The following is an 18,939-nucleotide window of genomic DNA, read 5'->3' on the forward strand; positions in this document are numbered from 1 at the left end:
TCTAGATACTACTTATTTTCTGTGATTCTCTTAAGTTGTTCTCTATTTTACAGTCATATCCAGTTTTCTAAGCAATAGGATTACAGAACAGTTCTAGATTTTAAAGGAATTCAGTGCAGGAAACTAATTTGAAGAAACATCGAAAGCAACTCGGGATACGATGGTCATTACTCCGTCCGTTAACTTAGAATGTTAACGTCCCAAGCAGATATACAATTTTACATCCTTTACATTGTATTTCCCCTCCTCCTCCTCCTCCTCCTTCTTCTTCTTCTTCTTCTTTGCTTGTGTTAAATACCAATTGAAATATTTCCTTACAGTACCCTAAGTACTATTATAATATTTTGGGTCCCATAGATATGATATTAACTTTTCTTGAACACTGGCAGACTAGTACTTCTCTTTAAATTATTCATTCCCTGTCTTACATCATTATATTTAATATTGTAAATGTTTTCAAAAGATCCTAACTTTTCAATAAGTTCTGATTCTACATTAGTACATTTGTTCTCAATGTCAAGTTCTAACATTTTCGATAAATCTTGAAAAGTGTCATTCTACTTCTGACTAAGGTTAGTAAACATATGATTTATATGAGTGGTCAAAGAATTTGCCAACTCGTTCTTTAAACCTACTTTTAAATTCTCTACTTTATTACATATGGCGTCAAATTCAGTCTTCAGAGCACCCATGCCTTCACATATATTATTAAATTCCTTGCTTTGAGAGTTGACTTTGGCGTTTAACAAACCTAAATTTGTCGTTTGAGTATTTAATTGAGAATTTAATAAGCTTAACTTAAGACTCTGAGCTTAGATTAAATTTATCAACTCAGCCCAGTCAGGCACTTCTTTGCTAATCTTCAGTTAACTAACCAGGTAGAAGAGGTTGAAAACAAGTTGGATGTGCATAGCAGTAGATTACGCCAAGGTGAAATTAACCTCAGACATGGAACTAACAGTAGTTAGTATATTTTTGTAGCAGAATCATCTGAAATATCATGTCGCTAACAGGCAGTTTTTAAGTTTTGATCCAACAGGAAATGTACATCCAAAAGAATTTTGGAATGACTTTGAATGTGTTCTACTTGAGTTTCCCCAACCTGTTGTATATTTTCCATACCTTTATATGCCATAACTCTTGTAAGCATTTAAAACTAACTTTAAATATGATAATTACACAATAACAGTTCACTCAACCGTATCTTGTACCACTTTCTTACTAAAGTAATCATGTTTTGTTTCACCCTCACCCGGCATAGATTTTTCATTGCGTAGGTGAGCGGATGTGGAGGCAGGTCAGCACTGATGAACAGCAGCTGATGCCAACAGCGTCGGATATGTGTTGGTTTCTGCGTCTGCATCCCCGCAATGTATGTGAAAGCTGTAGACTCCCTGCACTGGATCTTCTCAGCTGAAGCGTTCAATGTGTACTTCTTCTTAGGCAAATACGTCACAATCTTCTTTACTATTATTATCGTTGCAAATTTTTCATTTCTTCAATGTTTTTCCATTTAAATTTCGCTCCATAGGATACTTGAACATATTCCAATGTCTCGGAGTAATCCCCTTGTCTTATTATGTTTGGTTGCCTTGGCAACATATAACAGCTTCTCTCATTTTTGACTTAAAATTCCTGTTTTCTCAGTCCTTTCACACAGGTCACCACGTTCTAACATTCTGGCGACTTAAAGTGTGAGTGTGGATCTGGGTTATATTAGCTTATTCCCCAAACAACTTTCCACTTCTTTACGAGATGACTTACTTGGAATTTGCAGCCACTCTTCTTTACTGAATAGCCAGCTACTGAAAACCCTCTTGACTTCTTCTCCATCGAATAACACTAGGTACAGGAATTTTTAGAGTCTTTCTACTTATGAAATAAGTAGACATACAAGCTTTACTTTTCATCAACTAACAACGTAGTTTACCTCCATATACAATAAAAATCTCACTTTCCACATGAATATGTAACTTCCGGCAAGTCTCTCGTACAGTCAGACGTTAGAAACAAGTAGAGTTTCAGTTAAAAGAAAGTTGGCTTGGACACCATGACCTTTCTTAACATTAATCATAAAATGAGTCTTGCCGCTAACAAGGTTGTGTCAAGAGACCACAAGAATACTTTTTCAACTGTTCTTGTTTTAATAACAATAGTCAATGCCACAATAAGCACAGAGCTGCATATAAACTCCATGGTTCTGCCTTACACACTCACTAAAACATCTATGGATTGCCCGACAGCTACTTGTCAGTGCTGTCCGACCACCATGTCTACTTTCTTCCTGCGACTGATTTTAAACCCACACACACAAACGTGACATGCAGTAGGTAGGATTCTACCATCCCACACTCATGTCTAGAATATCGTGTATTCGAGACGGTAGAAGCCTGAGTGGTTCTAGAATTTACACAGAAATTCTCAAATCACTATAGTACGTAGTTCTAATTTTCATCTGCTAGAGGATGGTAGCGGACAGGACTAAACAGAAAGAACTATAATGTAGTTAAGAATTTTGATCACCAGTGTCCAGCAGTGCACAGAGGCATTCAAGAAACAGCTCAAGAGAATTTTGTGAATTGGTCTGTTTATTTCTTGAAGGCATTCATGTTTTTTATGTTGATACAATTTTGTATATGCTATTACTAGTGAGAATGATGTGTGAATGAGGTCTAAAGTAAATACATAGATCACTGTTCTACTGATGAACACTGTACAAACTAGTGTGAGAAAGTTTTAAGACAGTGTGGATGGAGATGATGGGGAATTTTGTATCATAATATGTTAAGTAAGTTTATGGTAAAAGAAAAGCTAATTAGAATACAAATGAAAATAGTTAATAATGTAAAGTATGAACACAATATCATAATGTTAGATATTTATTTTGGGGAAAAGTACAGTTCAAAAGTGTGTTATTTGTTTATTGATTAAGTCATTAAAAGTGCAGACTAATGTAGGAGAATATGTTTTTCTATTGGCCTTAAAGAAAGCTGACCAATCAGAACGGAGTATTCTTCATGCGTGTTTTCTCTTGGAGATATAGAATGCTTACAGCAGTCTAGAAGTCAGAGCACAGCCTATCAATGATACAGTCGTGTGTAGTATGAACTCTAAAGGAAGTTATAATTTGCCGGTTTTAGTTATGCTACATGTTTCAGAAGTGTTTTAAAATGAAGGCATATTTATTCCACATGACATATTGAGCAGATCAGTGACTAAAACCTTGAGTGCATTAGACACCAATAAACTTAATAGTATGGCGAACATTTTCATTTAAGAACAATCCATGGTAAGTAGCTGTTCAGATTTCGACAAACACATTAGCATAAACTTGCTAACGTGAATGAAAGGGTTTGTGCATGACTGTGTTAAGATTAGCATGGGCTTGGCAGTGAACATGTACATTATCAAGGTTCCGAATATACCAGAGTTTTGTCAGTATTTCCACCTTTCCTTCAAAATTAAGACCTTTTCCTGATTCTTGGAATAGTTATGTTGTATGCAGCCTGGTGCGAGTTGCAGTACGATAGGTTTCTGCTCGGCTTTCCTACTGGCGATCTGCTGCAACGAGTTCACAGCTAGGTGCAGGTAAAGGACGGAAAGAACCATGACACCGCACAGTTTCTCAGTTTCATTCCCCAATGCAAGTGTCCACTAATCCTAAGATCTACTAAAAAGCCACTTACCACTCAGCTTCTTGTCCTTCAGATTTAGACTCTGCAGCTGATGGGATGAGATGCAAATCATACGAAAGGTTTCTATTAATGTAATTAATGTATTTAAAAGAACTTTTGTAATTTCGAACATATTCAGCCTCCAAGTGTTTTGGATAGTTTCGTTTGTTTGAGCGACTTTGCAGCTGGACGACATTAGTTGGGGATAACATATGGAGCAAGTTCATCATTAGCTCAACTCCAAGACCTATAAACAGAAAAAATAATTAATTAAACACGGGAAACTCCAGGCAGGAATAACAACACTGTAGGAAAAGACAGATTGCTATTTATCATAAAGAAGACACACCATGTTGCAGACAGGCACAATTAAAAGACAATTAAACAAACCTTTCGCGACAGCCTTCATCAGCAAAAGATAAGAAATACACCATTCACACACACACAGACACACACACACACACACACACACACACACACACAAGGAAGCACACCTCGTGCACACACAACCGCCAACTCCAGCATCTTGGGTCAGAATGCATCTATCAAGTGGAATGCAAACAGCAATCTGGAGGAGGCAGGAAGGATAAGGGATAGTTGTGTATGAATGGGGAGAGAGGTAAACGTGGCGGGAGGGACTAGACTGCCAACAGGTGCAGCACCGGGACTTTGTGCATCAGGGAGGAGGGAGGGGAAAGGAGAGAGTGGGGAAAAACAGGCAAATGCATTGGCATAAGGCTGCAAATAAAGAGGGAGGGAGATGAGAATGTGGAATGTGGAGGAGATGATGGATGAGGGGAGGGTGGGTGCAAACGGTTGGGTGAAATGTGGGGGGACAATATACTACCATAAGTTGAGGTTAGGATAATAATGGGAGCAGAGAATGTGTTGTAATGATAAGTCCCACGTGCACAGTTCAGAAAAGCTGGATGTCGAGGGAATGATCCAGGTGGCTTGGGTAGTGAAGCAGCCATTGAAATCAAGTCTGTTATGCCCAGCTGCATGTTTGTGCGCCCGAAAAGGAAGTGCTGGGTGGGTGGATTGGGCAGATTTTGCACCTGATTCTCCCACAGGGATAAGATCCTTGTGGCAAGGAGCGAGGATTGGGAGTGGCATAGGGTAGGATGTTGTGGAGGTTGGGGGGTGACTGAATACCACTTTATGAGGGGTGGGAAGTATCTGGGGTAGGATGTCCCTCATTTCAGGGCATGATGATAGGTAGTCAAAGCCCTAGCAAAGGATGTGGTTCAGTTTTTCCAGTACAGGGTGGTACTGGGTGATGAAGGGGTCCTTCCTTTGTGGCTGGTTCTTGGGGGTGGTAGGAGTATTGGTGCTGTGAGGGGAAATGGCATGGGATATCTGTTTGCAGACTACATCTGGGGGATAGTCCTGTCTGTGAACGCCTTGGTAAGACCCTCAGCATATTGGGCAAGGGTGTTTTCGTCACTGCATATACGCTGTCCCCAGGTGGCCAAGCTGTATGGAAGGGATTCTTTGGTGTGAAAGGGACTACAGCTGTCAAAATGCAGGTACTGGTGGTTGGTGCATTTAATGTTGACAGAGAGGTGTAGGTCATCATCTAGGAAGGTGGCACGCTGAGTTGAGGAGGGCCACGTGAAGCGGATAGGAGATAAGGTGTTGAGGTTGTAAAGGAACAAAGTTATGCTGTCTTGGCCCTGAGTCTAGATCATTAAGATATCATCAATGAACCTGAACCAGACTAGGGGTTTGGTGTTTTGGGAAGCTAGGCAGGTCTCCTCTAGATAGCTCATAAAAAGTTTGGCATAGTAGGGTGCCATGTGGGTGCCCATGGCTGTGCCATGGATTTGTTTATATACCTTCCCGTCTAATGAGAAGTAGCTGCAGGTTAGTAATGAGGTAGTGGGTTTGAAGTCTGAAGGACACTGGGAAAGGTAGCGTTCAACAGTGGTAAGGCAATCAAGAGACACTTGGATGTGTTATGAGGATGTTCTGTGCTTAGCCAACAGTGGAAAAACTATAATACTCATTTTTTGGTTATTGTAGTGGATTCCATTTTTGGTCCCAGTTGCCATGTAAAATCTTATTGTGCGGGTATTGTTTACATTTTATTTACCAGCCACCACATTACAGTTTTATCTACGTTCAGGTATTTCTTTGAGGAGAGTATTAAATATATATAGTGGCCAACATACCAGCTTACTTGTGGTTTAATGTATAGACTGTATTAAGTGATACAGTTTTCTTTCTGGTGATCAGATAATAAGAGTAAACATTCATCAGTACATCTTTGTTAAGTTACTAGCAACTCAAGGTTCCCTCAGACCACTAAAGTCACACATATAAAAATGTACTTATTTCTACTTCGTTGATGTTGATACAGAGGTTTATTATATTCCTTCAACATTACAGCACATCTTAAATGCACTAAATATAAAACAAAAAATCTAGGTCAGTTTCTCACTTGGACCAAAATACACACATACAAGATGTTGTTATAAAATAACGGGACTATTGCTGTAAAACATTTTATTTAAAAAACAAACATATTTAGTTACTGTCACCTTCAATATACTTCACCCCCTATACCTACAATGCTCCAGCTGAATTTTGCATTAAGGGAAACGGTGCTACAAGTCTTCCTATGTGAGCACATTGATGATGCATGCCACTTTTTCTTTCACTGCTTCAACAGACTAAAATTTCGTTCCTTTTAATGCAGATTTGACTTTGGGAATAGATACAAGTCAAATGGTTCTAGGTCAGGTAAATAAGGTGGGCGATCTAACACTATGAAGTTTTGCTTCACTAAAAAGCTCTTAACAGGCAATGCAGTACAAGCCAGTGCACTGTCTTGATGCAGAACCTATGACTTGTTCTTCCACAATTTGGAGCTTAACAAGAACCTTGACCTTCAGGAACCTGGAGAAGATACACAAGCATATATATATATGGAAACATTCCACATGGGATGGTTACCAGGATGGCCCCCTATTTGTGGGGCGCTTAGAGGAAGCCTTCTTGGTTACCCAGGCCTGTCAACCCAAAGTTTGGTACAGATTTATTGATGACATTTTCATGATCTGGACTCACAGTGAAGAAGAACTCCAGAATTTCCTCTCCAACCTCAACTCCTTTGGTTCCATCAGATTCATCTAGTCCTACTCCAAATCCCATGCCACTTTCCTTGACGTTGACCTCCATCTGTCCAATGGCCTGCTTCACACATCCGTCCACATCAAACCCACCAACAAGCAACAGTACCTCCATTATGACAGCTGCCACCCATTCCATATCAAACGGTCCCTTCCCTACAGCCTAGGTCTTCGTGGCAAACGAGTCTGCTCCAGTCCGGAATCCCTGAATCATTACACCAATAACTTGAAAACAGCTTTCGCATCCTGCAACTACCCTCCCAACCTGGTACAGTAGCAAATAACCAGAGCCACTTCCTCATCCCCTCAAACCCAGAACCTCCCACAGAAGAAACCCAAAAGTGCCCCACTTGGATACTTTCCGGGACTGGATCAGACTCTGAATGTGGCTCCCCAGCAGGGATACAACTTCCTCAAATCCTGCCCTGAAGTCAGATCCATCCTTCATTAAATCCTCCCCTCTCCACCAAGAGTGTCTTTCTGCCGTACACCTAACCTTCATAACCTCTTGGTTCATCCCTATGAAATCCCCAAACCACCTTCTCTACCCTCTGGCTCCTACCCTTGTAACTGCCCCCGGTGTAAAACCTGTCCCATACACCCTCCCACCACCTACTCCAGTCCTGTAACGCAGAAGGCGTACACGATCAAAGGTAGAGCCACGTGTGAAAGCACCCATGTGATTTACCAACTCAAATGCCTACACCGTGAAGCTTTCTATGTGGGAATGACCAGCAACAAACTGTCCATTCGCATGAATGGACACAGGCAGACAGTGTTTGTTGGTAATGAGGATCACCCTGTGGCTAAACATGCCTTGGTGCACGGCCAGCACATCTTGGCACAGTGTTACACCGTCCGGGTTATCTGGATACTTTCCAGTAACACCAACCTATCAGAACTCCAGAGACGGAAACTTGCCCTTCAATATATCCTCTCTTCCCGTTACCCACCAGGCCTCAACCTCCGCTAATTTCAAGTTGCTGCCGCTCATACCTCACCTGTCATTCAACAACATCTTTGCCTCTGTACTTCCCCCTCGACTGACATCTCTGCCCAAACTCTTTGCCTTTACAATGTCTGCTTGTGTCTGTATATGTGCGGATGGATATGTGTGTGCGAGTGTATACCCATCCTTTTTTCCCCCTAAGGTAAGTCTTTCCTCTCCCGGGATTGGAATGACTCCTTACCCTCTCCCTTAAAACCCAAATCCTTTCATCTTTCCCTCTCCTTCCCTCTTTCCTGGCAAGGCAACCGTTGGTTGCGAAAGCTAGAATTTTGTGTGTGTGTTTGTGTTTGTTTGTGTGTCTATCGACCTGCCAGCGCTTTCGTTTGGTAAGTCACATCATCTTTGTTTTTAGATATATTTTTTTCCACGTAGAATGTTTCCCTCTATTATGTTCATATATATATATATAGAGGGAAACATTCCACGTGGGAAAAAATATATCTAAAAAGAAAGATGATGAGACTTATCAAACAAAAGCGCTGGCAGGTCGATAGACACACAAACAAACACAAACATACACACAAAATTCTAGCTTTCGCTAACAGTTGCCTCGTCAGGAAAGAGGGAAGGAGAAGGAAAGACAAAAGGATATGGGTTTTAAGGGAGAGGGTAAGGAGTCATTCCAATCCCGGGAGAGGAAAGACTTACCTTAGGGGGAAAAAAGGACAGGTATACACTCGCCCACACACACATATCCATCCGCATATACACAGACACAAGCAGACATTTGTAAAGGCAAAGAGTTTGGGCAGAGATGTCAGTCGGGACGGAAGTACAGAGGCAAAGATGATGTTGAAAGACAGGTGAGGTATGAGCGGCGGCAGATTGAAATTAGAAATTAGCGGAGATTGAGGCCTGGCGGATAGCGAGAAGAGAGGATATGCTGAAGGGCAAGTTCCCATCTCCAGAGTTCTGACAGGTTGGTGTTAGTGGGAAGTATCCAGATAACCCGGACAGTGTAACACTGTGCCAAGATGTGCTGGCCGTGCACCAAGGCATGTTTAGCCACAGGGTGATCCTCATTACCAACAAACACTGTCTGCCTGTGTCCATTCATGTGAATGGACAGTTTGTTGCTGGTCATTCCCACATAGAACGCTTCACAGTGTAGACAGGTCAGTTGGTAAATCACGTGGGTGCTTTCACACGTGGCTCTGCCTTTGATCGTGTACACCTTCCATGTTACAGGACTGGAATAGGTGGTGGTGGGAGGGTGCATGGGACAGGTTTTACACCGGGGGCGGTTACAGGGGTAGGAGCCAGAGGGTAGGGAAGGTGGTTTGGGGATTTCATAGGGATGAACTAAGAGGTTACGAAGGTTAGGTGGACGGCGGAAAGACACTCTTGGTGGAGTGGGGAGGATTTCATGAAGGATGGATCTCATTTCAGGGCAGGATTTGAGGAAGTCGTATCCCTGCTGGAGAGCCACATTCAGAATCTGATCCAGTCCCGGAAAGTATCCTGTCACAAGTGGGGCACTTTTGGGGTTCTTCTGTGGAAGGTTCCGGGTTTGAGGAGATCAGGAAGTGGCTCTGGTTATTTGCTTCTGTACCAGGTCGGGAGGGTAGTTACGGGATGCAAAAGCTGTTTTCAGGTTGTTGGTGTAATGGTTCAAGGATTCCGGACTGGAGCAGATTCGTTTGCCACGAAGACCTAGGCTGTAGGGAAGGGACCGTTTGATGTGGAATGGGTGGCAGCTGTCATAATGGAGGTACTGTTGCTTGTTGGTGGGTTTGATGTGGACGGACGTGTGAAGCTGGCCATTGGACAGGTGGAGGTCAACGTCAAGGAAAGTGGCATGGGATTTAGAGTAGGACCAGGTGAATCTGATGGAACCAAAGGAGTTGAGGTTGGAGAGGAAATTCTGGAGTTCTTCTTCACTGTGAGTCCAGATCATGAAAATGTCATCAATAAATCTATACCAAACTTTGGGTTGGCAGGCCTGGGTAACCAAGAAGGCTTCCTCTAAGCGACCCATGAATAGGTTGGCGTACGAGGGGGCCATCCTGGTACCCATAGCTGTTCCCTTTAATTGTTGGTATGTCTGGCCTTCAAAAGTGAAGAAGTTGTGGGTCAGGATGAAGCTGGCTAAGGTAATGAGGAAAGAGGTTTTAGGTAGGGCAGCAGGTGATCGGCGTGAAAGGAAGTGCTCCATCGCAGCGAGGCCCTGGACATGCGGAATATTTGTGTATAAGGAAGTGGCATCAATGGTTACGAGGATGGTTTCTGGGGGTAACAGACTGGGTAGGGATTCCAGGCTTTCGAGAAAGTGGTTGGTGTCTTTGATGAAGGATGGGAGACTGCATGTAATGGGTTGAAGGTGTTGATCTACGTAGGCAGAGATGCGTTCTGTGGGGGCTTGGTAACCAGCTACAATGGGACGGCCGGGATGATTGGGTTTGTGAATTTTGGGAAGAAGGTAGAATGTAGGGGTGCGGGGTGTTGGTGGGGTCAGGAGGTTGATGGAGTCAGGTGAAAGGTTTTGTAGGGGGCCTAAGGTTCTGAGGATTCCTTGAAGCTCCGCCTGGACATCAGGAATGGGATTACCATGGCAAACTTTGTAAGTAGTGTTGTCTGAAAGCTGACGCAGTCCCTCAGCCACATACTCCCGACGATCAAGTACCACAGTCGTGGAACCCTTGTCATCAACTCCTGTCCCTAATAAAAGTCCTCAATCTTTCCTCTCCCACATCCACACCGGTTGTTCAGAGCATCTTCCTACAGGCCAACCGCAAATTAGAACAGCATGCCACCCTCCACCTGAAAAAACTATCCAATCTCCTGGTTTCCCACCTCCGGAAAGGCAACTCACTCACCCTTCACAACCTTTCCAGCAAACCTCAACCTCCTCTCATTGCACACAAACCCAGTCTCTCCCATCTACTCAGTCTCCCACTTCCAGCTCCACTCCCTCCAAAACCTCAAAATTCCAATCAACACAATCTGGAACCACAACACCCCAATTCAGTAGTTAACCTCTCCTCCAAACCTCTCTCCCAATCCGAAACCTCTGTCCTATCCAAAGGCCTCACCTTCAGCCCCACTCCCAGATTTAACCAAACAGCCCTTGTCAAAGATTTACTGTCCTACACCCGTACTCTCTGCTGGAAATATCACTTTGCCACGAAGAAAAATGATCCTAATCCTACTCCTAATGATCCAACTCCCCAAGATACTATCCAAATTGAACCATGCCTGGAACAGTTCCGTCCTCCATCACAGCGGGACCCACCTCCTCTTCCTCAAAATCACCCTCTCCTAACCTTCCAGGAATTTCTGACTTCCAGCCTTGCCTCTCAATCCTTCTTAAAAAACCTTAATCCTACTCCCAACATCACCACTGCTGAAGCCCAGGCTATCCGTGATCTGAAGGCTGACCAATCCATCGTCATTCTTCCGGCGGACAAGGGTTCCACGACTGTGGTACTTGATCGTCGGCAGTATGTGGCTGAGGGACTGCGTCAGCTTTCAGACAACACTACTTACAAAGTTTGCCATGGTAATCCCATTCCTGATGTCCAGGCGGAGCTTCAAGGAATCCTCAGAACCTTAGGCCCCCTACAAAACCTTTCACCTGACTCCATCAACCTCCTGACCCCACCAACACCCCGCACCCCTACCTTCTACCTTCTTCCCAAAATTCACAAACCCAATCATCCCGGCCGTCCCATTGTAGCTGGTTACCAAGCCCCCACAGAACGCATCTCTGCCTACGTAGATCAACACCTTCAACCCATTACATGCAGTCTCCCATCCTTCATCAAAGACACCAACCACTTTCTCGAACGCCTGGAATCCCTACCCAGTCTGTTACCCCCGGAAACCATCCTTGTAACCATTGATGCCACTTCCTTATACACAAATATTCCGCATGTCCAGGGCCTCGCTGCGATGGAGCACTTCCTTTCACGCCGATCACCTGCTGCCCTACCTAAAACCTCTTTCCTCATTACCTTAGCCAGCTTCATCCTGACCCACAACTTCTTCACTTTTGAAGGCCAGACATACCAACAATTAAAGGGAACAGCCATGGGTACCAGGATGGCCCCCTCGTACGCCAACCTATTCATGGGTCGCTTAGAGGAAGCCTTCTTGGTTACCCAGGCCTGCCAACCCAAAGTTTGGTACAGATTTATTGATGACATTTTCATTATCTGGACTCACAGTGAAGAAGAACTCCAGAATTTCCTCTCCAACCTCAACTCCTTTGGTTCCATCAGATTCACCTGGTCCTACTCTAAATCCCATGCCACTTTCCTTGACGTTGACCTCCACCTGTCCAATGGCCAGCTTCACACGTCCGTCCACATCAAACCCACCAACAAGCAACAGTACCTCCATTATGACAGCTGCCACCCATTCCACATCAAACGGTCCCTTCCCTACAGCCTAGGTCTTCGTGGCAAACGAATCTGCTCCAGTCCGGAATCCTTGAACCATTACACCAACAACCTGAAAACAGCTTTTGCATCCCGTAACTACCCTCCCGACCTGGTACAGAAGCAAATAACCAGAGCCACTTCCTGATCTCCTCAAACCCGGAACCTTCCACAGAAGAACCCCAAAAGTGCCCCACTTGTGACAGGATACTTTCCGGGACTGGATCAGATTCTGAATGTGGCTCTCCAGCAGGGATACGACTTCCTCAAATCCTGCCCTGAAATGAGATCCATCCTTCATGAAATCCTCCCCACTCCACCAAGAGTGTCTTTCCGCCGTCCACCTAACCTTCGTAACCTCTTAGTTCATCCCTATGAAATCCCCAAACCACCTTCCCTACCCTCTGGCTCCTACCCCTGTAACCGCCCCCGGTGTAAAACCTGTCCCATGCACCCTCCCACCACCACCTATTCCAGTCCTGTAACACGGAAGGTGTACACGATCAAAGGCAGAGCCACGTGTGAAAGCACCCACGTGATTTACCAACTGACCTGCCTACACTGTGAAGCGTTCTATGTGGGAATGACCAGCAACAAACTGTCCATTCGCATGAATGGACACAGGCCGACAGTGTTTGTTGGTAATGAGGATCACCCTGTGGCTAAACATGCCTTGGTGCACGGCCAGCACATCTTGGCACAGTGTTACACCGTCCGGGTTATCTGGATACTTCCCACTAACACCAACCTGTCAGAACTCTGGAGATGGGAACTTGCCCTTCAGCATATCCTCTCTTCTCGCTATCCGCCAGGCCTCAATCTCCGCTAATTTCTAATTTCAATCTGCCGCCGCTCATACCTCACCTGTCTTTCAACATCATCTTTGCCTCTGTACTTCCGTCCCGACTGACATCTCTGCCCAAACTCTTTGCCTTTACAAATGTCTGCTTGTGTCTGTGTATATGCGGATGGATATGTGTGTGTGTGCGAGTGTATACCTGTCCTTTATTCCCCTTAAGGTAAGTCTTTCCTCTCCCGGGATTGGAATGACTCCTTACCCTCTCCCTTAAAACCCATATCCTTTTGTCTTTCCTTCTCCTTCCCTCTTTCCTGACGAGGCAACCATTGGTTGCGAAAGCTAGAATTTTGTGTGTATGTTTGTGTGTCTATCGACCTGCCAGCGCTTTTGTTTGGTAAGTCTCATCATCTTTATATATATATATATATATATATATATATATATATATATATATATATATATATATATAAAGATGATGTGACTTACCATATATATATATAGAGGGAAACATTCCAAGTGGGAAAAATATATCTAAAAAGAAAGATGATGAGACCTACCAAACAAAAGCGCTGGCAGGTCGATAGACACACAAACAAACATACACACAAAATTCTAGCTTTCGCAACCAACGGTTGCCTCGTCAGGAAAGAGGGAAGGAGAGGGAAAGACAAAAGGATTTGGGTTTTAAGGGAGAGGGTAAGGAGTCATTCCAATCCCGGGAGCGGAAAGACTTACCTTAGGGGGAAAAAAGGACAGGTATACAATCGCACACACACACACACACACACATATCCATCCGCATATACTGCTTGTGTCTGTGTATCCTCTCATGTATTTTTTCTGTTGCTATCCAGGTTGCCTACAGATTATCATATAGAACAGAATTGGTAGTAAATACAGGTTTCATTATTAGTAGCTCATGGTATTATAAAAAAATGACTTTCTTTACAGAAATCAACCTGTTGAATTAACTGCATGAATTACTGAAGTATTACACACTGCTACTGCATTATATTCATTTTTGGTGACACTCAGTTCTGCAATAAGCATGAAAGAAGATTAACTTCTCTAATGACTTCCAGTTTTGTTATGGTATAAAATGCTCTTAATCAAGAATATGCTGAAATCAATAGTGCAAAATAGTCTGGTGAACAATAATTTTCAGTAATGAAGAGCAATGAAAATAATTAAATCCTGTTCTGACTCACAAGGACTTCAAATCTAAAATTTTCAAATATTAAAACTATGAAAAAGAACAGGCTATTGCATTCTAAACTCACAACTGATGGGCAAATAATTACTACATTCCAGTTATTTAAGTGCCTCAAAGCTCAAAAGCCAGCCATACAGTTTCAATGGATTCAGTGCCACCACAAGAACTTGCACAGTATTAACTCCCCCGTGAGCAATGGGCAAGTATATCTCTCTGTTCCACAGGGGCAGCAATTTAATTTCCTCATTTATCAGTGCAACTATTAATTTCACTACATCTGTATTACTTGGAATTAATGTCTAAAGCACAGACACTGCAGGGAGAGTACATCAAAATCAGACATTTGAGATTGCTGATAAAATAACTGAATTTACATACGAAGAGAGAAATGAGGCAGTTTGGAACTTCTTGTGGCATGTAGTGGCTGCCTGCAATGGATTCCTCATCACTATCTTGGTCCCCTTCCCTGTTCATCCACAGGTGCAGCTAAGGTTCATGTTATATTTTACTTGGTCTTACATTCTGCAAGAATATATTTTATTTACCAGATGGCAGTGTTAAGCTGTAGCACATTTCCTGGAAGTCAAGACCCTCGGCACCTACTTGTGTTCCCCTGTCATGTGGATGAAAGGACAAAGATGGGTCTCGCACCACCAGTGTTTGCCGAATCTGTATTTATTCTTACAGGTGAGTTGTTCAGTCTCCAAAAAATGTGTCATAACTTGAATTAACCTCTAATAAGTCTTAACTTATACTACCTCTTTCATCTCATGCCACTTCAAGAAATCTTCGGGTTTGAATCTTTGTGATTATCTATGTATGCCTAGATCTGTTACCATTTGGTAAGTACAGTTTTAATCTGTCTACATTTTATTGCAGTCCATTTTTGTTGACAATGTTCCATACGGATAGTTTGAACCTCTACACTAGCAAAATGGACTATCTATCAATACATCTGATGGAGTAACCTCCAGAATCCATGTAACATAGGGCAAATAGCCATTTACCTTTGCAAAATCCCATAGTATTAACAAACCATGGAATGTGCTGAAACTCTGCTTGGGATTTGCAATAATCAATTATGAACTTTGCACCTTCAAGGTAGAGTGTGGGACAATTGCTCACATTAACATCTCCTATGAAGACCATCCTGTATAAACATAAGAACAAAGTAAATTAGACACAGTAATTTGTGTGGGTCACCTTTATCTCATCAAGAAAAAAACACAGTTGCATTGTATACAGTTTATTGGCTTCAGTTAGCAATTTTACCTCTCCGGTTGCAGGAGATGTGTAAAATTTGGCCCAAGTAGTGGCTTCTTGATAATTACAGCAGATATGCAGCCAGGAACTGTAAATTCAGCTTGCCCCAAATCAAAATCAAGGCAGAGGATTTCCTTATACGAAGATAGGCTCCTATTTATAAGAAACCTTAACAAAGTTGATTTTCCAACACCTTTACCACCACATATGACAGTGCAGTTGGTTTCTACAAAAAGAAAAAAAAAGTCATTAAAAACAATTACACAGAAATACTTAAAACAGCAATTGTCATGTTTCAAAGCACATCTTCAAAGAAAGAAGACCCACTAAAAAATAAACTTTGGCTCAAAACAATAAACAGTATGTTAATTGGTTATTATTTAAGCTCAGAACGCTCATCACAGTAGTTATTAGTGTATATGATATGTTAATTATAGTCCAATTAAAATTACTTGATAGTTGACATCCGTCTCTTGCCGATACAGAGTTGCCACATTGGCTGCCAGCTACTGCTCAGCTACAGGCAACATAAAAAAAAACATCAGGTTGTTTACCAAATGCTTTTTATGCATAATGTGAAGCAATGCTGGAAGTAGCCACTGCGAGGTACGTCAGAAATGTGAGATGCTCTGTTGGCAACAGATTCTAAGCAACCAATGACTAGACTGCAGCAGACGATGTGTGTAGTAGCCCTGAATTTAAACTCCTGTCCCAACCTAACAACACCTCGTGATGTGCAATGTATCAGAGAAGATGGGGGCTACAGTCAGCAGCAGAATTAAAATCACGATCACTTTGTTCACGGCGATTAAAGCTAACCTCTATGAGAAAACTCATGACAGAAAAGTTTACATTGCAGCACCAAAGGCAACCTGTAATTTCTCACTGTCATTGGTTACCTGAAATTATCCTATTGGTTACCTGCAATTATCCTCAAAGTGGCTACACAAGCTGCCACTTTACCAACCGAAGAGCAGTCCCGGTTGGCACTTGACTGCAGATTATAGGTGACAAAGGCAGATTCCAAGTGAAAAAGGAATGATAGGAAGAAAAATAACAACAAATAAGAAAGTCAATAAATGATGAAAGTCACATGGAAAAGTATTAGAAATAAAAAAATTCCAATGCATTATGATGAAAGTCGCATGGAAAAGTATTAGGAATAAAAAATTCCAATGCATTGGAACCTACATCCTTCAGCACAGGGAATTTATATGCTAACCACTGCACTATGGCAGCACACTGTATTATAGCCTTAAAGTAATGACTCTGCTGAGCAGTCACAATGATGAATTGGGCCTTCACAAATTCATCTTCACACAATGTCCTGCAAAGCTTATCTAATGTTTGACTTTGATGTAAAATGTATCCATTAGTTCACAAAAGTAACAAATAACAGTGTTTATAAGGCTAGATGCTACACATTTATATGTGCATTATGTATGTATATTTATTTCATATTCCAACTTTGCATTTATTACAGAACATATCTCTCAGATTCACTACTCATATCTTGGATATGGTCAAAGATCTTTATGACTGCATATTTCACTTCTACCTGTTCTAGAGCAAGGTTAAATAGAGAGAATCGTGGAGCTCACAGTTCAGCTCACAACCCACAACCATATTTAGGTACAATTACACAAACCACTGGTAATAATATATCTTGAGAACCTTGTTCCCTATTAAATTGATCAGGCTGATTATGGTTACATCCTGTTTTTATTTTATGTCAATGATTTATCACTAAATATAACACCACACTCAGGTTTATTTGCAGATGACATATCTGTAGACCTACTCATTGAAAGTGAGACCACAGAATAAGTTCTCCAGAGAGTCATTGACACCCTAAATAAATTAGAACATTAGTTTGATGTAAATGGATTAAAACTTAACAGGAAGAAAGCCCACCTCAGACAGTTTAAAACCAAACAGTCAAAATCATGTGACTTCCATATTATCCATAAAAATCACTATATCAAAACACATTACCTTGCACGAGGAATGTTTTTAATGCTTTAACCACTAGGGAAGTTCAAAGTTCCTGTTCAGATAGTAGGTAATTCAGTTGTCTGCGCCAAAGGTATTGGACCAGTAAAGTTAAATGCACTAGTAAATGTTGCATGGGAACCCCGTAAACTGGACAATACATTGTATGTTCCTCATTTGAAAAAAAAAAAAATCTTTTTTTCAGTGAGAGCAGTAGCCAGTAAAGGTTTAGAAGTCACGTTTAACAATAACAACATTCAGATATTTAGTGAGAGGCTGGTAGCAAGTGGTGTAAAAGCTGAAAACCAATGTTACAGAATGTTATTTTGTATGGAAAATGTGGAACAAGCAAGTTGTGAATCATCTGACTTTGCAGTGTTATGGCACAAAAGGTTGAAACACGTAATTTTTGAAAATTTGAAGAAACTGACTGATTGTGTCTTGATTCCACAAATAAAATCAGTTGCTTTAAGTAAGTTCTTGTTTGAATCATGTCAGTATGGTAAATTGAATACGAATGGATCCAGATCAAGTTTTCAGACTTGCTCCTGTGCTCGAAGGAGAATTTATTCATGCTTACATATGTGGACAGATGCCACACACATCATTAGGTGTAGCTAACTATTCTGTTATTTTTAAGGATGACTGTACTTCATACAGGTTTGTATATTTTCTCGACATTAGAAGTGATATGGCTTCCATGTTCTTAGAGTTTCAACAGTCAGTGGAAAGGCTGTGAAGGAATAAGCTTAAAGTTACTATGACTGATAGTGGGAGAGAGTTTATTCATGATCAATTTCATAATCATGTCAAGAAGACTGGTATCATCCATGAAACCTGTTCACCACATACACCAGAGCAAAATGGTAAAGCTAAATGTGAAATCAGATCTATAGTCGAAAGTGCTCACCCAATGCTCCTCAATTCTTGTCTTAGACACACACTTCGGACAGAATCAACACGGTAGTGTATACATTAAATTATTGTCCACATAAGCCTAATTGTGATGAGATGCATTATGAGAAATGGTTCAGAAAGAAAAATCATTAAAGTGTATGAGGAGATTTGGTGCTGAATGCTTTATGCATATTCCCAAACAGTTTCAATCCAAATTTGAAAGTAAATGACAGTATATGGTAATGGTTGGTTACAATAACAATTAAAGGCATTATTAACCTGTAACAAACAAGATAACTGTTTCACAATACATGGTTTTCAATGAAAATGCCACAGGATATCCTACAGAACTTGGACCCAACACCATTATGCATGAGTACAACTTCCTGACAGATACAGAAGGAAATGAAGTTCAACAATCTGTTGAAAATGAAGAGGAATTTTTGCAAGAACAAGGACCTTAAGCTACTGAGAAGTTTTCTTTGATAGGAATAAATTTAAGAAAGCATGATGAACTTGCCCTCCAGTTCCTTCCCAAAATAACTGGCTTATGCAGCAGTCAGTCTACAAACTTTCAGG

The 18,939-nt window shown here is 41.8% G+C and overlaps 1 protein-coding gene across 2 annotated transcripts in view; it reads right to left on the reverse strand.

The window, feature by feature from the left end:
- The window catches only part of LOC126190788 (polynucleotide 5'-hydroxyl-kinase NOL9), a 70,859-nt gene that overhangs the window by 36,615 nt on the left and 15,305 nt on the right, over positions 1-18,939 (reverse strand). For both annotated transcript variants that reach the window (XM_049931334.1, XM_049931333.1), the window contains exons 3-5: positions 15,481-15,697; positions 15,216-15,358; positions 3,687-3,921 (exon numbers count right to left, since the gene is read on the reverse strand). In XM_049931334.1, coding sequence (XP_049787291.1) covers positions 3,687-3,921; positions 15,216-15,358; positions 15,481-15,697 — 595 coding nt within the window. The remainder of the gene's footprint in view (positions 1-3,686; positions 3,922-15,215; positions 15,359-15,480; positions 15,698-18,939) is intronic.

This window comes from Schistocerca cancellata, chromosome 6 (genome assembly GCF_023864275.1).
Source record: "Schistocerca cancellata isolate TAMUIC-IGC-003103 chromosome 6, iqSchCanc2.1, whole genome shotgun sequence".
Taxonomy (NCBI): domain Eukaryota; kingdom Metazoa; phylum Arthropoda; class Insecta; order Orthoptera; family Acrididae; genus Schistocerca; species Schistocerca cancellata.